This window comes from Callithrix jacchus, chromosome 5, assembly GCF_049354715.1.
Source record: "Callithrix jacchus isolate 240 chromosome 5, calJac240_pri, whole genome shotgun sequence".
Lineage (NCBI taxonomy): Eukaryota > Metazoa > Chordata > Mammalia > Primates > Cebidae > Callithrix > Callithrix jacchus.
The window spans coordinates 49,570,576-49,595,608 of NC_133506.1; the positions used below are offsets into that span (position 1 = coordinate 49,570,576).

The window sequence follows — 25,033 nt, forward strand, 5'->3', positions numbered from 1 at the left end:
TGGATATGCCTGGGTAAAGTGTACATATAATGCAACCTCACCCCATCCCCTGTCTACATAGTTTCCCCATGAAAATTTCCTACTCGCCAGGGGATCAGTACCTACTCTGTAGAATTCCTGCCACAAGCATTGAGGAATTCCTTTGATCTCTCCATTCCCTCCTTCATTTTTTTTCTTTCTCTCTCTTTATTTTTCCCTTCCTCTCTCTCAAAAAATTATTCGAACATCACAAAAGCCAATGGGACTGAATTCCATGTATATGATTGTAAACTTGTTTTCCACAAATATCCCTGGAAATTTTGTTGAAGCTGAAGTATGGAGTCAGCCTTGAGGGAGACAGAATAGGGACTGGAAAGATGTCATAATAAACTGTGAGCACTGAACAGCGTGTGTTACTGATGACAATCACCATAGCCTGGAGTCACTAAGCATTTACCCTGTGACAGGCACTGTGTGACATGCTGATCTAGAAGGCCTTGGAAAGGAGGTTTTACGACTTGGCATGAGTCCTGAGAAATTTGCCTAGCTTTATGGGTTACCATAAATGGTGGTTGTAAGATTACAGCTAGGACAACCAGGTAAAGGGGAGCCAGTTAATGAGTGCCTGTTAAGATCTATAAGCCAAGCATCATGCATACAGGGGCAAACCAAAACAAACATGTCCCTGCTCTTATGCCATCTATATCCTAGTATGTATGGGGACTGGGGGAGAACAAGGGGAGGAAATGTTAATCAAATAATCACATAAATGCATATAAACTTGCTGTTTTGGTGAACTATATAGGAGCGGTATATGACATGCATCCCATAGGGCCTGGAACCAATCTATCTTCATTGGAAACCTGGCTTCCCTATGTACCGATTATGATTCTAAGCAGATTATTGAGCACTTCTGTGCCTTGGTTTCCCCAGGTGTGAAATGGGGAGAATTATCATAGGATGTAGCCCAAGTTATTCCAACAACCTCACTCAATGAGAACAGATGAGAAACAAGATTCAGGGCAGGGATAAGGATTTGTGAATTCATATGTAGCAAGTGTCAGCAGAGACACCGAGGCAGCGAGAGCAGTCAATACATACTGTTATCATCATGGCCACATTTGTGTCCACGTCAGTGTCAGCTCTAGGCAACCTGCTCAGGGAGGTGAGGGGTAGCAGACATGGTCCTTGCTACACCCTGTGCTGCTCACACCCTTTGCCAGTCTTTGTGCTCTCCCCTCAGGTTTTGCATGCTTTGCTCCTAATGGCTGGCACCTGCAGCCTTCTTCAAAAACTCCCTTCTGGACACGGTAGCCATTTTGCCTGGATATGTAAAGTCTAGAAGTACCTGGGAGTTCGCACCCCAAGGTGCAGCCTGGATTGAAGGAGTGTGGAAGCCCCGTGCCCTGGGCACAAGGATGACAAACTGAGTTGCAATGGACACTCCAGAGCTCCCCAGGGATCAGGCTGAGGCTGAAACTTCACTGAAAACCACACGCTTGTTGGCTTCTTTCCCTTCCCCATCCCGCTGTCCCCACAAATGCACAGGTCTCCTCGGGAATCACAACCCTAATGAAACCTGGTGCCAGAGATAGCCCTTGTGGCATCTAAGTCATCAAGGAAGATTTTTTTCAGGAAGTGAGAGCTGAATGGACCTAGATGGTGCATAGGAGAAGAACAGGCAGATAAAGAGCGTGCTGGGAGGGAGATGGAAGGAACCCTCTTGCCAGGATTTAAGGAACAGCAGAAACTGGCAGAAGCCACTGTGGCTGGAGTCCAGAGGCCTCTGTGGGTGGATGACATGGGCTGAGGTGTGGGGAATCAGTGGGACCTCACCTGATAGGGCCTGGAATAAGCGGATTACAGAATCAGATCTTTATGTAAGAGCAATGGGACACCCCAGATTCAGGATGAGGCATGATCAGGTTTGGGTTTTGAGAAGACCAATAAGGCAGGTGTGCAAAGAATAGAGGGGAAGGAAGCAGGAGAGGCTGAGATCAGCTGGGAGCTCCTGCAGTGGGTCCAGGTGAGAGACATTAGTGGCCACAACCAGTGTGGTTGCAAGGGGGGTAGAGATAGAAGTAACTAGACTTGAGAAATATTTAAGCAGCAAAAAAATGGAAAGTTATTTTGCAATTCTGAGAATAATCTTGCAGTAAAACTGCTATTAAACTCTAGATTTATCTAAGGGTAGACTTTGTAATATAGGGCTTGTAGGCCACATGAGAAAATTTTCTAGCAACACAAAGTTTGAATTTGTTTTTATTTTATTGTAACAAAGGCAATAAAGAGGGGAAGTCTCTCAAATACTTTAAAAACTTTTATTCTTTTAGATAATTTGAAGGTATACAGATGAAATCTGACAAGACATGTAAATCTATAATTCTAAAAATTTCACAGCAGAGAGAAAGCATATACCTAGATATGTACATATTTATTAAAATATAAAGACATAAATGTATATTTCTGAAATAGTCTAAAAATATAACCTAGGAAGGGAAATCTTTATCAAATATACAGAATTATATACAGTATACATTTAGGAAAAGCAGTACTAAAAATATGCACAAATAAACCATCTGTAAACCCAATTTTTAAGTCATAAATATTGCATGCATTTTTATGCATTTTACATTTATGAAATCATATTTTTCCTAAGAGTTCAAATCACAAAACAAATGTTATATAACAAATCTCTAGCTTTTGCATGCTTTACAATTGTCCCATTGAATAGACAGAAAAATGAAGGCATGGGAACTCATTTTATAATGTTAAAATTCCACTGAATATTTTTAAGCTGTAACTAAACTTTGAAACATTGCCCTGCACCACAGATTCTAAATCAAGTACTGCAAATATTTAAAAAAATGACTGAGGCAAATTGCTAGTAGAACACACATACACACAGACCCACCCAGAAACACACACACATACACACACACACAGGCATGTCTGTGCTTCATATGCACAAACTCAATTTAAAAACTATTGCTTCATCCATACCTCAATGCCATAAAGGAATTACATTAAGAAATAAAGAATTTTGGCCGGGCGTGGTGGCTCAAGCCTGTAATCCCAGCACTTTGGGAGGCTGAGGCGGGTGGATCACGAGGTCAAGAGATCGAGACCATCCTGGTCAACATGGTGAAACCCCGTCTCTACTAAAAATACAAAAAATTAGCTGGGCATGGTGGCGCGTGCCTATAATCCCAGCTACTCAGGAGGCTGAGGCAGGAGAATTGCCTGAACCCAGGAGGTGGAGGTTGCGGTGAGCCGAGACCCATGCACTCCAGCCTGGGTAACAAGAGTGAAACTCCATCTCAAAAAAAAAAAAAAAAAGAGAAATAAAGAATTTTAAGGTCTTTTAACAAAATAATGCCATAGTAAGTCACTAGTCTTAGAAGATGTTTGACTTCATTAAAGTCCTTTTAAAAATAGAGGTGTTCTCTAATTTCCAAATTTTTATTGCAATGCAGGAAGAACGCAATTTCATGGGAGGCCTGGTAACTTTAACCATCATTTAGCTTGGCTTACACTATCAAGCAGGTATTTCCCTAAGTAGTACATTAAACAGAGCTACAGTAAATGGATTGTCAGTGTTACTCCCAGCCCCAGAAAATTTAGCTGTTGTACATCTTTTATTGTCAAATGTAAACTTATTCTTGGGAATTAAAGATTTCAGCAGTGAATGTGGTAGGCAGGGGCTGAAACGATTAGTAACCTCTACGTGACTGACAGGTGCTAGCCTCCCTTTCATGTCACGGAAGATGCAAGAGAGAACAGCCTCCCAGGTCATTGTAAGCACCTGAAGATGCTGCTGATGCAGGTGAAGGGTAAACCAGCAGTGAACCCTGTAGAATGCCTTGGATCTCAGCATTCAGTCCGCTTCCCTGAGTTGGATGTGATCTTAGCAAATACCACCATCTAGAAAGACAGTAGAGTTTCTGGAACAATTTTGCAGAAGAAAAAGTATCAACACCTGGGCTTAAATGTTCTTTGTAAGCTGTTGTATGCTGTGGGTGTTTGAAGTTTGCTTGCTGGTAATGCAGAAGCCGTAAGCACCATTCTTGTAGAGATGTCAAGATGGCTGCTTTGGTCCTGATAAAAAAAAAAAAAATCTGAAAAAAAAAAGGTGCACCCTAATTATACATCAAGACAAATTATTAGCCAAAAATTATTAGCCAAAAAATAGGCTAAAACTAAAATTGCCATGGGCTCTTGTCACAGGTGTGGCTTGCTGTGATCAACATGCATGCTGTCTTTGCTGAAGACTGGGAGGTCTCACAATTAAGTGACAATACTTTCCTTATTCTACTTGATTCAGTTCTGTGGGTTGGGATGCTCAGAATTGGACGCATTTCATAATAGCATCAGACACTCTGTGGAGGAATAATAATATATTCATTTGGGCCTTGTTCAGAAATTTCATCTGTAATTGCAAGTTTCTCTAAATAATCCACCAATCAGCAAATGCTCCTTAACTTGCCATTGGCAAACAGCAATTTCCTCTAGGAAAATCCTAGGAGGTGCCGATCAAAGAACTAAGTGATAGAATCTGGGTTTAAATACTGACATGTCAATCTACAAAGCCATATGTTACAGATGTCATATTAATGATATTGGAGCTTTCTTAGACTAACTTTTGATCACTTCTTGAATTGATTTTAATGCATATAAGGAGAATATTACTAGACTTACTAATTCTTAATTTCATTAAGGAAATTATTGCTCAGGACAAGGCTAATGTATACAGTTAGGCTTATGTTAATTTAAAGGAAATAACTCAGTAGTATTGAAATAAATAGCTAATGGTTGGTATATGGATATGGTAAAAGTCGTGAAGGGAACATAAGAACTCCTCTATTGTCAGAAAAAGCATTAAATGGCATACAGCAGAAAAAGTATGTATTCAATACAGGCTGATAAATATATACATTTATATTACATGTCCTGCCATAACACAAACCTAGACCCTAGTGCTAAATACAGCCCACCGCTTGTTTTTAATAAAGTTTATCAGAACAGTTTTTGTAGGCAGCATAACAGTCTTCCTAAAATGTCAATGCCCTAATCTCTGGAACACATGAATATGCTACCTTATGTGAAAAAACGACTTTTGCAGATGCAATTAAAGTTATGAACTTTAATAAGGGAGACATGATCCTGGATAATATCAGACAGAAGCAATGTAAGAATAAAGAGAGACTCAAAGCGTGAGAGGGACTCAACTGACCATTGTTACTGCTTTGAGATGGGGAAGTTTTCATGAGCCAAGGAATATGGGAAATCTCTAAAAGTTGAGTATAGCCTTCAGCTGACAGCAGCAATAAAATGAAGACTACAGTCCTGTAACCATGAAGAACTAAATTCTGCCAACAACCCAAACTAGCAAGGGAACATATTCTCCTCTAGACCCTCCAGACAGAATCCTGACAACATTATAATTTTAGCCTGGAGGAGCGCTGTCAGACTTCTGATCTATAGAACTGTAAGATAATAGATGTGTGTCATTTAACTCACTAAGTTTTAGTAATTTGCTGTGGCAGCAATAGAAAATTAGGACATCAGCCCACTCATTACTTACAGATTATCTGTGGCCCCTTTCATGCTCCGAGGTAGTAATAAGAGGATGTGACAAAGACTGTATGGTCCACAAAACCTAAAATATTGGCCAACTGGCCCTTTACAGAAAAAGCTTGCCAACGTTTGCTATTCACATGCAAAAAACATGAGCAGCTATTAGTATTTACTAAACACTTAATTGGTGCCAGGCTTAGGAATAGGTATTTGGTGTTCATGTTAATTTTTTGTGATATACTCTCTTTGGGTCCTCATTTTACAAATAATAAAAAAAAGAAAGCAGAGAGATTAGGGAACTTCTCAAGATCACCCAGCAAGTTAGAAGTGAGCAGGGATTCAAACCCCAGTCTGGCTGACTTCTGAGCATGGCTCATCCCTCATCATTGTCAATACCTTGCAGAGAATAATGAACCTCCTAGATGCTCACCTGGGGCATCTTATCGCTGGCAGAATGCGATGGGGAGCTCCCGGCTGGGCACCAGCGTGCCTAAGTGCAGCATTTCAACAGGCTCATTGTCTGTGGCCAGGATGTCGTATTTGCGGACAATCTGTAATGCACATGCACATAAAAACAGAATTACCCCTCTCTTCTTCTGCCTTATGAAACAGCACAGAACATAATTGCAGAAACGGGTAAAGGTTTTACCCAACAAAGAGCCAGGTGCAGTTGAAGCTCAGCTAATCGGCGACCAATGCACATTCTTTTTCCAATGCCAAATGGAAGATGAGCGAAAGGATTGATTTTTTCCTTCTCCTGAAGCCAACGTTCGGGTCTAAACTGACTGGAATCTTCAAAATTGTCTTCGCTGGATCCCAACACCTGGGTATTCAGCATCAGCACTGTCTAAAAACATACAGAAACACATAGCTAAAATAACCAGAAGAGACCTTTGAAATGGCAAAGTTTACAAAAGTTGTCACCTTATAAATGAAAAGCCAAATCGACAAATTTATAATGATGATTGGCAACATGCACTGAGTGCTTAAAATGCGCCAGGCAATAAATAGGTAAAGGGCTTTAAAACTGTACATCGCACTCACAACAACCCTGTGTGGTAGATTGTTACTAAACCCATTTTACAGATAAAGAAGTTGAGGTTCACAGAGATTGCGTAACTCACTCAAGATAACCCAGACAAAGGTGAGACTGAATCCAGGTCTCTGTCTCCATAGCCATTAATGGTAATTCTATACTATGCAATGTGTCAACTATTCACAACTATCTCTGTTTCCAAAAATGAATGTTTTCCAGTACAAAGTCTATGGGGAGCTGATGAATATTTGCAAAGTGTATCTTTCGAGGTTTTATAAGGTGTAGAATATAGAAATTTACTTACTCCTTTGGGTAAAGTATATTCACCCAGAACTGTTGCCTTGTCAAGAGTCCGAGTTGTAAATGGTACACTCGGGGTAAGCCTGAGAAGGTAAAATCAAATGTGTAAAGGTGAGCACTGACGTGTCAGTGGGAATGCAGACTGGATTAGGTGCTGCCCACGTGCATACTCAAAAAGGCAGCATGATCACAGCTCTTCCTAAAGAAGTTGTCTCTTTCTTCCCAAGATTCACATCTCTTGTTCCTCTCATCTTATTGAGTTAGTGAAAACCCAGTGCAAGGCTTTTTAGTAGCTGTTAACGCTGGTTTTCTTCATCCGTCACTCCAGACTTCAATGTGTATGTTTCTATGCTAGCCCTTGAAGCCTGGTGTTTGTTGAAAGTTTCTCCTCTCTGCTCTTCACAAAGTTAACAGTTTCCTTCTAATCCTAACAGGTTGTGAGTTGTATTTTCCCAAAAGGGCCTAAAAAAATTTTCCAAAAAATGTTTTATATCAGATTCTCAAAAACAAAGCTGTCTCTAGGTCCTATTATATAATAATATGGCTCTTTTGTGAGCTTTCATCTCATAGCCTTCAATCATGCCCCAATCTTAATTAGTGCTTACAGCATTCATTAGAGTAGCAGGATTACAGAATTAAAGGGGAGGGCACCAACTTTTTAAGTTCTAATAGAATTTGCCCAAATGATTCAGAAAATGAGTGCCAGAAAGGAAAAACAGCTCCAAAGACTTTTTGCAGTGTGATAAATGTTTCTAATTAGCTAGAGGAAGCTGCCCATGAGTAGGGGATCCCTTGTTTTGTATTTAAGACAACAGTGTACTAACACATTCATAGTAGTTCAGAGAGATGCTCTTACCTCATAGATTCTTTCAGGCAGGCTTTTAAATATGGCATATTCCTCAGAGCTTCTGCCCATGGCACCTGATTCTCAGGTAATACTCTTTGAATTTCTTTAAGAAGCTTTTGTTGCACTTGGGGATTACGGGATAAATTGTAGAGAATCCACATTAGGCTGTTTGCTGTCTGCAAGCCGAATGGACATAAACTTTAGTTTTTGTAAATAACTGTGTTAAGCCGCTATTAGCTGAAGAAAAGGTGATGCGATGATGCCTACCACCTTGTTCTGCAAATGTATTAACAGTGAAGCTTTTTCATGCATCCTATTGCTTTGCCTTCAGATAAATCCAATATATGAAAAATCAGATTTATTTTATAAAACATAATCAATTAAGGATATATTTTAAATTATTTACTGAGGAAATAAAAGTATAATCTTTTAATCAGCTGCTTTAGAACATTTAAAATATAGTTTTTTGGGGTTTTTTTGAGATGGAGTCTTGCTCTGTCGCCCAGGCTGGAGTGCAGTAGTGCCATCTTGGCTCACTGCAACCTCTGCCTCCTGGGTTCAAGCGAGTCTCCTGCCTCAGCATCCTGAGTAGCTGGGATTACAGGCACCCACCACCACGCTTGGCTAATTTTTGTATTTTTTAGTAGAGACCAGTTTTCACCATATTGACTAGGCTGGTCTTGAACTCCTGACTTTAGGTGATCCACCCGCCTTGGCCTCCCAAAGTGCTAGGTTTATAGGCATGAGCCACCACACACAGCCTACCATACAGTTTGACACAATAATTGCTTGAACCCAAATGAATACATGTAAAACTGGTGAAATGAGAATATTAGTGGGTTAAATAAATGACAATTTTAGGGTTATGATAATGTTTTCTTGTTAGGCAGGACATTACCATTAGGGGAAACTGGGAAATGGATACGAGGGATTCCTCTCTATTTTTTCTTAGAACTGAATGTGAATCTATGATGATCTTAAAATAAAAATTTAATTAAAAGTTGCTTGAGATAAACATTAATGTAAAAACAGGGTAAACAGAGCAGGATGGTGATCCTCAGGCTGTTGCTAATGAGAGCCCTGAAGATAATGGTATCGTGCAAATGGACAAGAAATGGCATTTCTGGAATTCAAAAGTTTTTGGCCATACCCTAAAAAGTTACAACCAAAATAAAAAGGCACTATCTGCACTCAGGGTTTCAGCCACATGTAAAGAGCCCTCATATGAGGGTGCCAACGCCAAAATGAGAAATTTGAGCATTGAGCTGAGTACTTCAAAGAAGCAGCTGCAGTTTCTGACAAAAGCCCTCGCCCTTTTAAGTGGCATCTTTTATTTTCTCTCCAAAGGCATTTAGAGAAAAAAATATTGGTGGAAACAGCCAGTGTAGCTCCAGGCTACATAATATTCACCACTAGTAGTCATATCTATTTTTTTTTTAGGCCTTTCTTTGCTAATTTAAGCCAAATATTCCCTAAAAATGATCACTGTGTCCTTCCTCGCAGACATGAAGGCGCTGTTGCTAAGTGCCATGTGCCACTCACACAGATGAGCAAAGTGCAAGACCATTCAGAGATGATGGTTATTTATTATTTTTGGAAGAAGATGCCTCCCAGGCAGCCTTCTTCATGTCAGTGAACCGGCAGCCTCGGCTGCAAATAAACTGTAGATGGCATTATTACAAGAGTCTAATTTACAAAACAGGAAGAGGGTGTAGCCATCAAATTAGATACCCTTTCAAATGGGTCTGATTTTCCAAATGTGACTTTCAGAATAGCCAGGACTAAAAAAGAAACGGATTTAACCATATCAGTGAGTCCCTCACCGCAAGTACCAGAGTTTCCAAAAGGCAGATAACTGTTGCTTTTACCAAAAAGCATAAGACAGTCCGAGCCTGTAAGGAAAACTGCAGGGGCTGAGCTGCAGCAGCTGATTCCAGGGGAAGTGGTCTGGGAAACCTCAGGGGCACACACTATCCTGGGTTGACCTCCGTGGAACAGACCGAGCTCACAAACTGGTCTGCTGTATCTACTTTCTCTGCTAAGTCCATTCTTTACCCACCAGCCAGAGCCCACTTTTAAAAACATAAATGATTAGGTGATTTCCTTGCTTAAAACCCTGCAAGAGCTTCCCATCACAGGTGCAGTCAAATCCTAATGCCTTACCCAGGCTCACAAGGCCCTTGCTAACAGGGCCCATCTACTTCTTCAGTCTCAGCTCTCACCACATTTGCCTGTTCTCTAGCTCCATCCCTCTTTCTGCCGCAGGGCCTTTGCGTGGGTCGTTTCCTCTACCTGCAGTACTCCTCCACCAGGACTTCCCATGGCTGGCTCCTTCTCAATATTCCAGAGTCCGCTCCAGTACATACTACTTTCTCAGAGAGGGGTCTCCTCCAATCATCTCCACGTCTTTCTATTATGCCACCCTGATGGTGTCCTACACAATCCATAGCACTGTCTAAAGTGACCAATTTGTTTGTTCACATGTCTACTGTCTGTCTGCCCCACCTGCATACAAGTTCCGTGAGAGTGGAAACCCTTGTCTTTGATTCATGGTGGTCTCTCAAGAACCTGGAACAGTCCCAGGCATACAGTAGGCACTCAAGCTCCTGAACTCCTTCATTTATTCAACAAGCATCTATTAGCCAACTACTGTTCTATGTCCTGGAAACACAGCAGTGGACAACCCTAAACCTTGCCCTCAGCCCTCAGAGAGGTCAATGCCAGCTGAAAAAATGAAAGAATGATGGGTACACTTTACTTTTGAGACTGTAAGGAACCTCCCAGCGTAAATAATTCAATAGGAAAGTGAGGGAGGATGAATTTCTACTTTCAACCACCTTCTGGAGCATGAGGAGAAATGAGAAACTCGCTATGTCCTGATAGAGAAAACCCTACTTTTTCTTCAGGCGAGAAACAGCACAGAAGGGGAGACACATGGAAAATAAATGACTGCTTTACATTTTGCTTAGAGGCTTTAAGGTGCATGAAATCTTGACTTAGGAGGAGTATTCACAGGCATCTATCCCATCATAGCTTGAAGTAGCATCCAAGTCAATTAAACCTACCTGAATTCCTATGGAAGGATTTGTCTGGGGTTTATCTGCACTTAGTATCCACTATCTACTATCTCCTAGGGAGTACTGGCCATATCAGAGACAGAATTTTGGTCTTTAAAGTGAGCTGTTTCACTTCAGTTAAAACCTACTTGTCCCAGACTCTTTGTCTGAGACTTTCTTTACAATTCTAAGCAGATAGAAATTTTATTGGCTTGAAAGAGAGTATGCCATTTTCTTTTTACAGTAATAGCCACAGTTACACACTTTGGGATAATGTGTGTAACTGAACAAAATACATCAAATTTTGAAAAACCTGGATTCTGTATCTTGCCAGGGCATGGAACTTTGCTGCTCCTGAATTCCCAAAGCAGTTTGCGTGTACATCACGGCACTGATTACGTCTTACTCTGGATTTTTGTCACTGGGGCATGTGAAGTCTCCTCCTACACTATGTTTAAGGACAAAAGGCTGTGCATTGAGGCACAGCAGCATCTAGTATGAACGTTTTCGTTTCTGTGAAATTGGTGCTCAGTGAATCCCGGTGAAATGAATGAGATGAGTACTATTTAAGATTTATCATCTAAAAATTGTACAGACTGTTCATTTAGCAAACTCAAATCCAGCCCACCCTTACCGTTTCCACCGCAGCCAGCTGGAGCTCTGTGACAGCAGCATACAATTCTTTCTTTGAAAGCTGATTCTGGTGATAAATGTCACAAAGGAGATCTGCACCAGGCTGCTGAGAATACTTGTCCAATCGGTTGTCAATACAAGATTTGACTATTAGAGCAGAGAAGAAAGATAGAAAGTCAGTTGAAAATTAGGATGAGGAAAATCACAAAAGAAGACTTCAGCCCCAAATCCTTCTGACAATATCTAAATAGTTTTTTCAGGAACACTGACGATTTGCTACACACACTAATTATTGGCTTCTTGTTAAGTCGGCAAGGATGGTTCAATACCCACATGAGCAAGACTTCTTACACTGTAGAATGTGTATAGGAATCACCTGGGCATCTTCCCAAAATGCGGAACCTGAATCAGGCCTCAGGTGGGCCTGGAACTCTGCATTTCTAACAAGCTCCTAGGTGAGGCTGTTGCCACTGGGCTACAGGTCATACTTTTGAGTAGTAAGAGTTCAGCTCTTGGGAGCAATAAGCATAAAATAAGGTAGGATTAGGATTCATTTTCAGAATCCAACTTGGACCCAGATATTACTAAGCACACCCCACATACATACATACAAGTACAGTGCCCATGTATGTTGACAATAATGGTACAAATCTCTAATCTTTATAATGTAAAATCTAGGCATGTATCTCCCTAATTATTTTATTTTATTTTATTTTGAGATGGAGTCTGGCTCTGTTGCCAGGCTGGAGTGCAGTGGTGTGATCTCAGCTCACTGCAACCTCTGCCTCCCAGGTTTAAGTGATTCTCCTGCCTCAGCCTCCCAAGTAGCTGGGATCACAGGCATGCGCCACCATACCCTGCCTTCCCTCACCTGGAAGCAAACCACCACCAGGCTCATTAGAATAATAAAAGTGGTAATGTGCTATAGCTGGAAGCTGAGCAATGCCATTTTATAAAAGACAAAGCTGTTTTCCAGAAATAAGTTGTAACAGCTGCTCCATTCTCCTCACAATAACTACTGGCCTTGGCTTCTGTAAATACAACTGCTAGTTTGCTCTGCAAAGTGCTCACTATGTAAAGCTGCTTACCTTTTCTTATCAGTAACTGCCAGAATTGCTGGCCTTTGCTTACCAGTAATGACCAGAATAAGCAGCCCAAGCTAATTCTATCCCGGCCCCTGTGAGTTGTAATAAGTAACTAAAATCTGTGGATCCCACCTCTGCCAGATGATGTGTAAACTAAGGCTTATCTTGACTTCTGTAAACCACTTAGGTAACAATCCAAGTGACAATAAGTCCCCTAGCCCTTGGAATGTCCAGAGACCCGCTCCCTCCTCTCTGCCCCGGAGGTGATTTACGGAATCCCCTGGCCCTCAGAATGTCTGAATCCCTTCACCCCCACCCCTGGAGGTGGTTTACAGGTATAAAAGAGTCTTGTCACCCTCTTTTCGGGGCCATGGGTTGGAGAGATGTGAGTCCTCAGTGGTTGCCGGCGATAAAGACCCTGCAATTTGGCATACTTTTGTCTTATGTTAATTTTATAATCTAGCATTTCAATACTTCAGTAATAGTAATGGTGTTCAGGTATGGCACAGCAGTTAGAGTTTGAGTCCTGGAACCCCTCTGTCTGGCTTCAAACCTTGGCTTTGCCATCAATTAGCATGCAATCTTGGGAACATTTGCTAACTTCTCTGTGTCTCAGGTACCTCTCTCAGGCTAATAAAAGAACCCACCTTACAGGTGTGTTGTGAGGATTAAATAAATGTATGAGTGAACAATGCCTAGCATCAAATTTTCCCCTTCATCATGTAGCAGAAATAACTCTGGCCAATGAGATACTGTGATATGCCAGGTTTTTATGTTATCTATAATCTATACTAGACCCAGAAACAGTAACATTGAGATGGATACTCTTCTTTTTATTATTAATTATTATTAGTCCATTTAAGAGACAAGGTAACTGAGGATGAAAAGGTGATAGTACATTTGGCCAAGCCACCCCAACAACCAGTGACAGAGAGCAACTTGGAACCCAGCTGATCCCTGACTCCATAGATTTTACTTTTTTTTTTTTTTTTTTTTTTTAAGACAGAGTCTTACTCTGGCTCCCAAGTTGGAGTGCAGTGTCACAGTCTTGGCTCACTGCAACCTCCGCCTCCCAGGTTCAAGCAATTCTCCTGTCTCAGCCTCCTGAGTAGCTAGGATTACAGGCGCCTGCCACCATGCCCAGCTAATTTTTGTGTTATTAGTAGAGACTGGGTTTCACCAAGTTGGCCAGGCTGATCTCAAACTCCTGGTCTCAGGTGATCCACTCATATTGGCTTCCCAAAGTGTTGAGATGACAGCAGTGAGCCACTGCGTCTGGCCAGATTTTACTTTTAACCACTCGAATTCCCAAAGAAGACTACAGAAAGCTTGCTACTTAGAATTTGTGTGTGCAAAGGCAATCCCCAAAACACATGGGTTTGCAAAACCTAAACGTGGTGATGAGGTCTAGGAGACCACTCCAGACCTTCTCTCTGTAGCTGCAGACACAGGGGTGCTGGGCTGCTTCTGGCTGGATGTGAAGGGTGGCCCTTTACCTGATTTGAAAATGGTGTCCCAGGCCAGTGTGTGGTCCTGCCAGACCTTGGTGTTGAGGCTCTTGTGCAGCTCGACTGGAGTGACCATCATTCTCCCAAACGTGCTCATCATCTGACAGAAATGCAAACCCTTTTTTATTCTGCATTCTCCTTCTCCCAAACACAACCTACATTCTGGAAGAGAGGCATTCTAAACCACAGCACCCTGCACTTTTTGAAAGGCTAGAATCACAAGGACGCCCCCGGCTCTCCCTGCACTGGTTCCAGGAGCAATGCCCATACCCCTCCTTTCAATATGGAAAGTAATATGGGGGATGATTTCCCACTGGCTGTGTTTGATTAAAATTGTAATCTTATGACCTAATTGTAAAAAAAAGAAAAGAGAGAAAACTATAACTTTCATATTCATTTCAATTTCTAATTATTTCCAAACCTTAGTGATTTCCAAACCAATTTCACAGCATTTATCCTATCTACACATCACCCAAACTATTTAAAAAGGTAAAATCTGGAAAAATATTGGGCTCTTTTTAAAAAGTATTTTTAATCAACTGATTTTTAATTAAAATAGTGATTTTAGCCATGCCTAAACAAAGAACTAATGGATTTAATGTGCTTCTTTATGCTACGTGCGTATATGGAGGGCTTTCCAACCCCTAGGCCATGAACCGGTACTGGCCCGTGGCCTGCTAGGAATTGGGCCTCGCAGCAGGAGGTGATCAGCGGGCCAGCAAGGGTTACCACCTGAGCTCTGCCTCCTGCCAGCTCAATGGCTGCTTTAGATTGTTGCAGGAGTGCAAACCCTGTTGTGAACTGCCGGTGCAAGGGATCTAGGTAGGGAATCTAGGTAGATTCTCCTTATGAGAATCTAATGCCTAAAGATCTGTCACTGTCTCCCCTCACCCCCAGGTGGGACCTTCTCACTGCAAGAAAACAAGCTCAGGGCTTCCACTGATCTACAATATGGTGAGTACGTAATAATAATGGAAATAAAGTGAACAGTAAATGTAATTTGCTTGAATTATCCTCCCTCCCTGCCCCTCCCTCACCACCCTGCCCCATCCATAAAAAAATTATCTTCCATAAGACTGGTCCCTGGTACCAGAAAAGTTGGAGACAGCTGCATATATGCACATAAATACACTAACACAGATAATGCACATAAAATGAACACTTAATTATTGAAATAAAATATGCGTGTATGCCATTTTTTGGGAAACACTGAAGTTCTGTAAAAATAAATCTGTAAAACATCAGTCAAGAAAGCTGCTCTCCTAAAGAGGCTGCTTACTGTTTTGATGGCCATGATGAAGTTCACAGCTTCAGCCCCCGTATTCTTCTGGAGAAGCCCAAATCTCTTCTCATACAACACGAGGCAGATACCTGTTGTTTAAGATAATCATGACTTTACACAATCACAGCAATGCTCGAGTCTGTGTTTAGCTGGCTATTAAAGACAGTTCTGTGCCTCTTAAAAGTGCGGGATTTTCTGAGACAAGGCAATAGTCTAAGAATATCAAGAAAAAGCAAAGAGTCTGAGAGAAAGGGGGCACAATCACTCTCCTCTTTTTCTGGAAATGATCTCCAGGTCCAATGACTCATCACCTTAGAACGTCCTGCTCAGAGATCCACTGTGCTGAGTCACATCAGTCACACAGGAGATCCAGGGGCCCCAGCAGAGGTGCTGCTGGGTCAGGTCTGTGCCATGCCTCTAACTTAGCTGGGTTTTTAGAGTCACGTATTGGATTCTATTGCCAGACATAATTGTTTGGAAGCCATTCACCAGAGGAAGAGAAGCGAGGGAAATAATTATGTTCCAAACACCTATTACATGCCAGGGACTGGGCTAGCACTTCATATAGGGTTTTTTCTTCCATTTCACCTTTTTATTTAGAAGAAACCTTTTAAAAGTAAAATTCTCAACTCTTCATTTCAAAACTTTGTACCTATAGAAAACTCGAAGGAGTGGTAACATGAAAACCTGTATCCTCTGAACTGATTAACATTTTGTGGCCGTTTCTTTCTCTTTGTGTGTATGTATGCATAAAAGTGTGTATGTGACTGTGTGTGCTGAACCATTTGGAAATAATTTTGAGCTCTCAGGACACTTCACCATTAGATACTTTAGCAATAATGTCCCAAGAATAAAGCATTCTCCTACATAAACACAGTATCATTAACATCCCTAAGAACATTAGCGGTCATTTCATAAAAAATCTGTGTCCCATTTTAAAATGTTCCCCATTGTCCTAAAAATTATCTCCTGTAAACTTTTTTTAAAAAAGGACGCAGGGTGGAGGATGGTGGGTCACACCTGTAATCTTAGCTCATTAGGAAGCTGGGGCAGGCAGATTGCTTGAGCCCAGGAGTTTGAGAACAGCCTGGGCAACATGACAGAACCCTGTCTCTACAAAAAATAAAGTAAAATAAAACATTAGTCAGGCATGGTAACATGTGCCTGTAGTCCCAGCTACTCTGGAGGCTGAGGCAGGAGAATCGCTTGAACCCAGGAGGTGGTTACAGTGAGCAGAGATCACGTCACTGCACTCCAGCCTGGGGGCAGAGTGAGACTCTGTCTCAAATAATTAATAAAAAGAAAGTTACTTATTTTTATATTAATCTATTTATGGCAGTGATTCTGACCTTGAATTTATGGAAGTGTTATAGGTTTTCCTTCTATCCCTCCCATCAGTAGCCGCAATGATCCTCCCAGCAAATCTGCCCATATCATACTGCTGCGAAAAACACTCCCCACAGTTCCCATTACTTCCAGGCTCAAATGCAAACTCCCACCCATGCAGCCCTCCATGAGCTGGCTGCCGGCCCTCTCCCAGCCTCTGTCCCCTCCCACACCCCTCTCTTACAGGATATGCTTCATTCATTCTGAACTTCTTCTGCAGAGACACTCTCCTTCCTCCCTTTTCACCTGGTGAGCTCCTACTTTACCATCAGGTCTGAGCTGAGAGGCCCCATCTCCACGAAGCCACCCCTGCCCATGTCTGGCTTAGGCAGCCCTCTCCCATTCTCCCTGAATGTCCTCAGCCAGGCACTCTCCTGCCTCATCACAGTTGACTGCCCTCCTGCCTGCACCCCATGGGCAGTGAGCTCCTCCAGAGTGATCCTTGAAGATAGCGGTCATGCCCTCCCTCCCTTGCTTGCCCTATCTGAATCAGACTAGGGGCAAAGTCTTGCCGGGACCTATCAGATACGTGCCTGCCTTCTTTCTGACCTCATCTTCCTTCACAGCCTCCCCTTCGTCCCAGCTTGTTCATTGTGATCCACTCACACCAGCACCTTGCAGTTCCTCAGACACTGTGCTCATGCTTCCACCTCCCAGCATCTGTACTTGCTGTCTCTGCTGCCTGGAATGCCTGGAAGAGTCTTCTACAGGAACCCTCGTGATTTGCTCTTCCCTTCCTTTAGGACTTACCTCAAATGTCTCCTTAACTAAAAAGGATTTGCACCTCTTTCATGCTCTTTCTTTCTTCTTTTTCTCTTTCTTTCTTTCTTTCTTTCTTTCTCTTTCTTTCTTTCTTTCTTTCTCTCTCTCTCTCCCCCACTTCCTTCCTCTCTCTCTCTCTTTCTCTTTCTTCCTGTCTGTCTCCTTCCTCCCTCCCTCCCTTCCTCCTTCCCTTCCTCCCACCTTTTTCTCTCTCTTTTCTCCCCTCCCTCCCTCCCTTCTCTTTCTCTCTCTGGCGTCTCAGTCCATCACCCAGACTGGAATGCAGTGGCATAATCACGCCTTCACTTCTGCTTCGACTTCCCAGGGTCAAGCAATCCTCCCACCCCAGACTTCCGAGTAGCTGGGACTACAGGCATGTGCCACCACACCTGACTAATTTTTGTATTTTTTGTAGAGACAAGGTTTTGCTGTGTTGCTCAAGCTGGGCTCAGATTCCTGGGCTGGCCTCAAGTGATCTGCCCACCTCATCCTCCCAAAGTCCTGGGATTACAGGCATGAGCCACCGTACCTGGCTTTCATGCCTCTTAACTCCCTTTCTTTTTTCCTTTACTCCTTGGAAGGATCTGTTTTAAAATGTGTTTACTTGTTGACTATCACCTTGTCTAGCATATAAGCTCCCCAAGGGCAGGGAGGCTATCTGTTTTGTTCATTGTCATATCCCTAGAACCTAGCACAGTGCCAGACACACAGCCAGTGTTCAACAAATGTTTGTTGTATGACTTCATAAACAATCCATAGTTCAAGGCATAACTTAAGCACATAAAAGAAGCATGAAAAGGGCTGCTATGGCCTTTCCCTAGGCAGCAATAATGCACGATTACAGAAGGGTTGCCAACAGAGCCATGTTTCACCCTCAAAATCACCTGCAAAATCAGTGAGCAAGACTGTAGTGGCAACTCACTTTCAAGTGACCATTTGTTCAGTTCACTGTACAAGTCTTCAATGCGGCCGTTTTCATCACAGAGCTCATCTATTCTGCCCATAAAATCAGCCAAGACCTTCAAAGAAAACCACAAAAGACACATTTTAAAGATGTTGAAGGAAAACAAAGGTTCAAAGCTCATTGAGCTAACTTCAGGCCTTGCTACGTCGTATATTCACAGGCCATCATGTTATTCCTCCTGAAGTCACGCTAATTATATACTCTCCCTGGGAACCCACCTTATTCCCTAAGGACCTTGTCCTGGGTTATTTCCTGAGCTTTTCCTGAAGCCACCCCGAAGCTTACATTTCAGCTTGTGATCTAAAAATAATTCTAGCAATTTAAGAAAAGAAAAACATTTTTTTTTCCTAAACAGAATGGGGGAAATAAACCACAAAGGCATCAGCCAAGTGTCCCTGTTAGCCCAGCATCTCAAGGACTGTGAATAGGCAGCTATCCTGAGGTGCGCCCTTCCACATCTGCACAAGCAAATGTCTCTTTATTGATTGGTGGTTAAGTTAAGCATGTTGAATTTGGAGCCAGAAGATCTACCAATTCTGGATGCAGCTCCTTCCCTGAGTAGTCTATGACCTTGGGACAGTCACATAAGACTTTTGGATGCCAGTTTCATAAACCAGTTTTCAATTACTAATGCCTCACATTTAATGAGTTCCATGTGGTACCCGGCACTGTGCAAAGCGTATTGACTGATCCTCCCAGCAACGCCATGAGGTAGTAGGTACTGTCATTACTCATTTCCCATGTAATAGATGAGAAAGCTGAGGCTTAAAGAGGCGAAGCCGCTCACTTGTGGACAAAGAGCTGATAAGTTGCCATCCTGGACCCTACCAAGAGCTGGTCTGATCATAACGTCCACACATGTGGACTTAGTTTGCATGTTTAGTTTGCCCACGTAGTGCATTTAAAAGTACTTTGAATTTGTTATCATTAAAAAAACAAGAGGTTTCATATGAATGTATGAATTTGCCACCACTAGTTTAAAATGTAAATAACAATTACGGAACTTGGCGACGCGAGGTCTGCATTCCTACGTGGCCACCCTTTGCTGGAACTGGGGCTGCTGTCCCTTCTAGGAGGGGCATGCACTGTCATGTTTCCTAAAATTTTCACTGGATCTGCTTTATTATTTTATATTAGTCATGTGGCCCCTGGAAGCTTCTGAGTTTGAAATCCTTCAGCTATAGGATCCCATCTGGGGCCACATCCCGTTCAAAATAAACATCCAAAGTTAACGGAAGTAAAAAGAGACTACTATATGCTTAAACCCCCCGTTGATTCCATGTTGGCTAAGGGATAATGTCCAAATGCTTTAGTATAATTCAAAAATATTGTTAAGATCTGTCCAGTATCATTTCAGAGAAAGCCTTACATCAGCTATACTAAATGACCGATTCTCTGAGCACACCATGTCATTTCATGCCTCCCTATTTTCAGAAGGCTGTTCTCTTTGCCTTCATGCCTCCCTCCACCTTCTTTGCTTTCAGATTCCTACTCTTCCTGCAAAACCCAGCTCAAGTATCACAACTTAAGAACTTTACAAGGTTATCTCATTTAATTTTTACAGCAAACCCATGGGGTGGGAACTGTTATTCCCATTATGTAGATGAGGAAACTGAGGCTTAGGGAAGTTGAGTGATATTACCAGTTCTCATAGCCAGGGATTGGAAAGCTGAGGCTGAAATCCAAGGCTGTAGAATACCAAAGTCTATGTTCCTCATTTCTCCCTCATTGTGATATGACTTTAAAAAAGGCTGAAGGGCTGACACGGTGGCTCACGCTAGTAATCCCAGCACTTTGGGAGGCAGAGGCAGGCAGATCATGAGGTCAGGAGTTTTAGACCAGCCTGACCAACATGGTGGAACCCCATCTCTACTAACAATACAAAAATTAGCTGGGTGTAGTGGTGGCTACCTGTAGTCCCAACTACTCAGGAGGCTGAGGCAGGAGAATTGCTTCAACCTGGGAGGCAGAGGTTGCAGTGAGCCGAAGCTGTACCACTGCACTCCAGCCTGGGCAACAGAGTGAGACACCATCTCAAAAGAAAAAAAAAAACAGAGTGAAGGAGGGAGAAATATTGGTGGGAGGAGGTTGTAGGAAAGAATGGAGAGAAAGAGAAGACACCCTTAAATCATCCAAATTGCGTTCTTTTTCTCTGTACTTTGTGGCTATGACTTGAAACTCTGTTAATATCCCTCTGTCCCCAGGAGCCCCAGGAAAGCTGGCCCCAGCCTGCAAACCTCATTGATTTTGTTGTCCAGCTTCATCACTTCCACTGGTTTCATTAGTTTCTTTTGAAAGGCGCTCCGGACCCGCTGCCAGTCTTCACCCTCCCTGTGAGAGAAGCAGAAATACATTTAGAGCACATTGAATAGAAAAGAAGGGAGATGCAGAAATACCTCCAGCTGCAACTTCAGGAACCATACAATCAAATAAACACTGAGAATCATGCTGAGAAATATCCAGAGAATATGAACATTAGAATATTTGGGATAAAATAGTGATCATATTTTGACAATCGTTTGACAATAGGATGAAAAGGCATCTTTCCTCCTAGTCAAAGATTGCACCAGAAAGTTGAAGTCCAGATAATCTGGGTTCAGGGATTTTGAGGTGTCTTTGCAGGGAGTGGAAGCTGGGAGGCCAGAGGCTAATTCCTAGCGGTGAAAGGGGTCATGTGAATACCCCATCACCAGCAACTCTGATCTGTTTGAGTAAAGAATCTTGTCTTCTTTCAACTCATTGGTGTGGGGTTCATATTTACAAATTACCTCAGAATAAGAATTTTACCATCACCTCCAAATAATAATATACAGCCAGAGATTCTCTGGAGTAGTAAAAAGCCTCTTGCAATCATGTGGTTGTATGCACCTGCCCCGTAGCATACCACACAGAGTGATGCACCGTGCATTAATATGGTTTTTAATTCCAGTAATTATATCCTGGAAAATATAACTATTAGGCATTATGATGGGGGGGGTAAATAAAGGTGCCAATCTGTTAAATGCTAACAACTAAAAAGCAGAAGAATCGCATCCCACTGTAGCATTTATCTACTTAGCTTTGACATCCCTCCTGATTCAAATTTTTTCAAGTAGAAATAAGGCATGACCCCCGAATCCTTTGCAGAAAAGGTCATTGTAAAAAGCAAAAGAGGTTAACTTCTGGTTTTTGAGCTTGCAAGGCATTTCAGGGAGTTTTAAGGGCGAATATTGTTTGTATAAGATGTTTGCCTGGTAAGCTAACTTCACAACCTCATCCTGCCCAGGGATCTGAACACCACAGTTTGTACAACCCTGTTTTGGCGTTTCTTTGATGGAAGGGTGTGGTCCTGCCCTCTTGCCAGAGAGAACGCAGGTGTCTGGTGCACAGCACGGCTTTTTAATGGACCGACTCTAACCTACACAAGAGCTCAGGGTTGCAGTCGCGCCGGAGCGGGGCTTTGGTATCCGCCCTGCCTAAGAAGAATCCAACCCCAGGGAACTCTAACTCCCGCCTCTTCACAATTTCCAGGAGCTATCAGGTTCATCAGGCGCGGCCGCATGCCCAGGTCCCTCGGTTTGGACTCACAGGATCAGCAACCCGTAGCCTTCTTTGCGGTAGTCACGATAGGCCTTCCATGGTTTGATCTCCAGCCGCTGCGGGTGCGCGCTCTCGGTGCGGTACAGCGCTTCCAGCAGGCACGGCGAGCCCAGGTGCACCGACTCAAAGGAACCCAGCTTCATGCGGAAAATCTTGCCATACTTCTTGTGGTACTCCGCCTGCAGCGGGCCAGGCACAGCGCGGAGTCAGCGCGCATCCCCTGCGGTCCCCGAAGCGCTTCTCCCTCCTCCAGCCTCCTTCCTCCTCGGGGACCGTGGATGGGGGACCGTCGCTGCCCAAACGCCAAAGCGCACGGTGCGCCAGAGTTGCGCACCCCAGGGAAGGTTTGGAGCGCCACTGGGAGGGCAGAACAGGGAGGAGAAAGGCAATCAGGGGCGCGAAAAGGTATTTACCAGGGTGTTGTGCTGTTTCTTGAGCCCCCCTTTCCAGAGAATCTGCAGCAGACTGCCCAGCAGTGGCCAGTTGGTGGGGCCCGGCAAGGCGGCCGCGTTCTGAGTCTCGCCACCAGCTGCCAGCGGGCAGACCGGCACCTCACGTGGCTGAGGGGGTGTGCACACCGCAGAGGTCACGGGTCTCGGGGGCTGCCTCGGACTTCGCTGCTGCTGCAGGAAGGAGGCGAGCGAGCGGCTCTTGCTGATGGGGGAGCTCATGGCAGCGGGGGACACCGGGGCGTGGGAAGGTACGGAGACGGGGTGGGGCGAGGTTGGTACCAGGCACTGGTGGGATCCGAGCGCTTAACGATTCTGGGAAGGGGAGGCAAAGAGGGCCGGCTGGTGTGATGGAGCGGGGTGAGGCGGGACAGAGGGCAGAAAGGACCTCGGCAGGGATGCTCGACGCTGCACCGTGCGGCAGCCTCAGAGCGTTGGTGCCTCCTCGAGCTGGCCGTAGGGGCTGGAAAAGGGTAGCCGGGGACTGGGGACCTCTTGGAAAGGAAAAGCTGGAAGTCCTCCTGTTGGTCTGCAAGTCTGACTTCTAGGGTCTGGCTGGAACCACGGGGAGGAGATGTCAAGGAGGGTAGGTGAGATGCTGCTGGCGCCGCGTTCCCTCCGGTCCCTCTCCACGTTCTTGTGCCCAGGGACCTTGCATTTATGGAGACAGGGCATACCCTGGGTGGCCAATGAGCACACAGAGGAGGGCGGAGTGGCCCCCGGCTGGCCAGGCTCCGAGGAACGCGGGACCCAGGGGAGGGGGTGGAAGGATGGAGTCAGTGAGGTGAACGAGGGCATCCGGGCCTCGGGTCACCGGGGCGCTCGCTGCTGGGAGCGGGAGGTGGGGTGAGGTGGTGGCCGCAGACTCTACCCCGGAGATAAGCCCCAGGAAGGTACTCGAAGCCCGGAGTTCATCGGGTGTAAGCAAAACGCGCCTCCCAGCCCTCCCCCTGCAGGCAGGAGCCAGCAGTGGCTGCCGTGGTTGCCGCCCGGCGCTTGCACAATCGTGATGCCAGGCGGACGAGGTCCCCGAGTGCGGGCCCGGGAAAGCGGCCGGCATCTGCCAGGAGCCCAGAGAGCCCACGCACCTCCCGGGAGCCAGATCCCCCAGCCTGGACTGAAGCTTTGTTTTGGAGGAAGTTTGGCTTTCTGCGCCTCTCAGAGTGGGGAGGATTTGAGCCTTACTGAAATGCGCCCGAAGAGGAGACTTTTGGGTCTTAACTTGAGCGAGAAGGGGAGGTTGTAGAATTTCCTTCCTGCTATTTCACGTCTGGTTGTTTTGCAAATTAAATGAATGAACGCATGTAAAGCAGCAACAACGGAGCGCTGTCCATAGTCACCAGTCACCAAAAATTAGCTGCTGTTGTTACTTCTCTAGGAAGTTAGGAAATGCGCCTTAGAGAGGGTGGCTTGTACCAGCGACGCTTGAAATCAGGCTGGGCTACCTCCCCTATGTCCACAGCTCGTCTCTGTTCTTGTACTCCGACTACCTTGTGAAAAGGAGGGGCACACAGAGCTCGAGACCACCGTCCCAATGCCCACTCCCCCACCCCAAGGTGCGTCCTAGGTAGGTCCAGTGACAAACATACACAACTTCTAGAATCGTCCGGGCGGGCAAGAGAATCCGCTTTGCTAATTCAGGAAGGGGAGTTGGAGATTTTTGTTGATTGTTTTAAAGTGGCTTGAATCCTTTCAACCTGATCCGATACAAAACTACCACCAGCCAAGGAGGAGCGAAGGGACGTTCTGTTTCCTTGCCTTGCTTTTCAGTCACGTGTCTCAGTCATTTTTTGCCCCGAGTGTTGGCAAATCCTTCCCTGGTAAATTCTTTTGTAAGTCTCTAGTTTGTTTCTTAAAAATCTTTTGCAGCCCGACTTGAGTTTGAACACCATAATTTCTGATTTGTCAGGAGGGGTTAATGACTGTTTATGTTAGTAAAAATAATAGCCATTGATACATACTATAATTTATGCATATGATACCTATTTATATATACATTATATGCTATATATGATACAGCAGCAGCATACACTAGATTATATGTTATATGCAATATACATTAAAAATATGTAATATAGTATATGTGGCATACTGGATGTACATCCATATGTTTTATAATCTCATGAAATCTTTCTAGGGCTTATGATAAGTCAGGCACTGAGCTAGACATTTTATGTCAGTTTTTCCATTTAGTTCTTATCTCAGCCCAATGCCAATAAAATGTAATAAAATGAAAAACAAAAAATACCAAAAACAAACAAAAAACCCTTGACTCTTGACTCTTGACTCTTACAATTGGCTCAGGTGGGATTCAGACCCAATATTTTCTGATTCTAGGCTGGGCCTTAAATTATACACCCCTATACATCATGCTATGTTACATCACTTTTTCTTAAACCGGAATGTCTCAGAATATTGGAACTATTTCTTAAATGAAAATTATCACCAAGAGGAAAGTCGGTGGGACCAGAATGCCTACCATGTCAGTACGTGTGAGGCAAATGTTTTATGTGCTGACGGTGTTGCAAAAGAGTAGCTCTGGCCTGGTGCGGCGAGTCACCCCTGTAATCCCAGCACTTTGGGAGATGGA

General features: G+C 43.8%; 1 protein-coding gene across 2 annotated transcripts; it reads right to left on the bottom strand.

Moving 5' to 3' along the window:
* Positions 1 to 2,289: 2,289 nt before the first annotated feature.
* CYP24A1 (cytochrome P450 family 24 subfamily A member 1) lies at positions 2,290 to 23,076 on the bottom strand. Of its 2 annotated transcripts, XM_078375491.1 has the most exons (11): positions 22,408 to 23,045; positions 21,983 to 22,173; positions 20,653 to 20,746; positions 18,374 to 18,470; positions 15,301 to 15,392; positions 14,010 to 14,121; positions 11,430 to 11,575; positions 7,749 to 7,915; positions 6,897 to 6,975; positions 6,206 to 6,403; positions 2,290 to 6,107 (listed from the first exon to the last, which is right to left on the bottom strand). In XM_078375491.1, the coding sequence occupies exons 1-11, from the start codon at positions 22,663 to 22,665 to the stop codon at positions 5,997 to 5,999; spliced, it is 1,545 nt and encodes a 514-aa protein (XP_078231617.1). In that variant the 5' UTR covers positions 22,666 to 23,045; the 3' UTR covers positions 2,290 to 5,996. The 2 variants fall into 2 exon arrangements, with proteins under 2 accessions (XP_078231617.1, XP_078231616.1); XM_078375490.1 differs by lacking the exon at positions 6,206 to 6,403 and having other exon boundaries at positions 5,993 to 6,107; positions 22,408 to 23,076.
* Positions 23,077 to 25,033: the final 1,957 nt, after the last annotated feature.

What these genes read in the sequence shown, in the direction of transcription:
- CYP24A1 (XM_078375491.1), bottom strand. Translation starts at nt 22,665, where the DNA reads ATGAGCTCCCCCATCAGCAAGAGCCGCTCGCTCGCCTCCTTCCTGCAG. An exon ending in TGGACAACAAAATCAATGAG is followed by an intron (nt 18,471 to 20,652) that starts GTTTGCAGGCTG and finishes TTTTCTTTGAAG; the next exon opens with GTCTTGGCTGATTTTATGGG. An exon ending in TGCCTGAAAGAATCTATGAG is followed by an intron (nt 6,976 to 7,748) that starts GTAAGAGCATCT and finishes TTACCTTCTCAG; the next exon opens with GCTTACCCCGAGTGTACCAT.